This window comes from Empidonax traillii, unplaced genomic scaffold (genome assembly GCF_003031625.1).
Source record: "Empidonax traillii isolate 1590-97213 ecotype Southwest subspecies unplaced genomic scaffold, ASM303162v1 scaffold2785:size18069, whole genome shotgun sequence".
In the NCBI taxonomy this organism is placed as follows: Eukaryota; Metazoa; Chordata; class Aves; order Passeriformes; family Tyrannidae; genus Empidonax; species Empidonax traillii.
This window is the reverse complement of record NW_020957978.1, coordinates 1-1762: the sequence shown is the minus strand read 5'-3', so window position 1 is coordinate 1762 and position 1762 is coordinate 1. Positions and strand designations below refer to the sequence as shown.

General features: G+C 68.0%; 1 protein-coding gene across 1 annotated transcript; it reads left to right on the top strand.

Annotated features, from left to right (window-relative positions):
* Nucleotides 1-127: 127 nt before the first annotated feature.
* Nucleotides 128-1756, top strand: ETFB (electron transfer flavoprotein subunit beta; the record flags this gene model as incomplete). Its single annotated transcript, XM_027910146.1, has 3 exons — nucleotides 128-216; nucleotides 815-973; nucleotides 1696-1756. Coding segments are annotated over exons 1-3 (238 nt in total), but the record flags the coding sequence as incomplete, so codon positions are not given.
* Between the last annotated feature and the right edge of the window lie 6 nt (nucleotides 1757-1762).

Sequence of the window (1762 nt, the reverse complement as noted above, 5' to 3'; positions counted from 1 at the left end):
CCTTATGGACCCTCCTGTAGACACCTGTGCACCCCCTGTGGCCCCCACAGCCCCGGGAGGGTCCCTGTGGCCCGGGAGGGTCCCTGTGGCCCGGGGGGGGCCGTGGTGGGTCCCCCCTGCAGCCCCCTCAGGACCCCCCCCCGCTCCCCCCAGGCCATCGATGACGACTGCAACCAGACGGGCCAGCTGCTGGCCGCCATGTTGGACTGGCCGCAGGTACCGCGGGGCATGACGGGACACTGGGGGAGTGGGGGCTGTCCCGGCATCCCCCGCGGCCCCGCCCACGGGGATGATTGACGGCAGCGCGCGGGGCATGACGGGACGCTGGGGGAGTGGGGGCTGTCCCGGCATCCCCCGCGGCCCCGCCCACGGGGATGATTGACGGCAGCGCGCGGGGCATGACGGGACGCTGGGGGAGTGGGGCCGGAGGGGGATGTATCCCATCGTGCTTTGCGGGGAGGGGGGGCAGTTTGTGCTGGGGACGCCCCAGTTTGTACTGGGAGGGGCTGTTTTACACTGGGAATGCCCCAGTTTGTATTGGGAGCGGCCTGTCTCGCACTGGGAAGGGCTCGTAGCCCTTACTGGGGCAATCCAAGCCCATACTGGGATGCCCTCATTTCATGCTGGGATGCCCCCAGTCCTTACTGGAACGGTCCCAGTCTCTGTTGAGATGCTCATAAGGCCCCAATGGGATCTCCCCCCAGTCCTTACTGGGACGCCCTCATTTCATACTGGGACGCCCCCGCTGCGCTGTGGGCGGCTCCCGCTCCGCACTGGGACGCTCCCAGTCCCTCCCAGTGCCCTCTCTCCCCAGGGCACGTTCGCCTCGCGGGTGCAGCTGGAGGACGGCGCGGTGCGGGTGGAGCGGGAGGTGGACGCGGGGCTGGAGACGCTGCGGCTGCGCCTGCCGGCCGTGCTGACGGCCGACCTGCGGCTCAACGAGCCCCGCTACGCCACCCTGCCCAACATCATGGTGAGCTGGGCCCCCCAACCCACCCCCCCGAGCCGGGGGGACCCTCCCCAATAACCCTGGGAACACCCCTGGAATCCTGGGCACCCCAACCCACCCCCCCTGAGCCGGGGGGACCCTCCCCAATAATCCTGGGAACACCCCAACCGAACCCCCGAGCCAGGGGGACCCTCCCCAATAATCCTGGGAACACCCCAACCGACCCCCCCGAGCCAGGGGGACCCTCCCCAATAATCCTGGGAACACCCCTGGAATCCTGGGCACCCCAACACCCCCCAGCCAGGGGAACCCCCCCCCAGTCCTGGGAACACCCCTGGAATCCCAGGACCCCCCCCCATAAAACCCCCCACTGACTGGGTCCACCTGGGTGTCCCCCCCCCATTTGGGTGCCCCCCGAACCCCTGGGTCCCCTCTGGGGGAATTTGGGGAGAGTTTGGGGGGTGTTTAGGGGTGTCTCCCACCCCCCTGGATAACTTAGGGGTGGGTTTTGGCGGGGTCTCATCGCTTGGATTCTTTCAGGTGGTGTTTGGGGGTCCCTCTGACCCCTTGGATGCCTTTTGTGGGGAGGTTTGGGGTGGGATTTTTGGGGGGGTTTGGGGTCTGTTCTCCCCGTGCCCCCCAGAAAGCCAAGGAGAAGCCCCTGGAGGTGGTCCCAGCCCAGGATCTGGGGGGAAGTTTGGGTGATTTGGGGGTGTTTGGGGTCTGACCCCCCCTGTGCCCCCCAGAAAGCCAAGAAGAAGCCCCTGGAGGTGATTCCCGCTGCAGATTTGGGGGTCCCCGCGGGACCCCCCC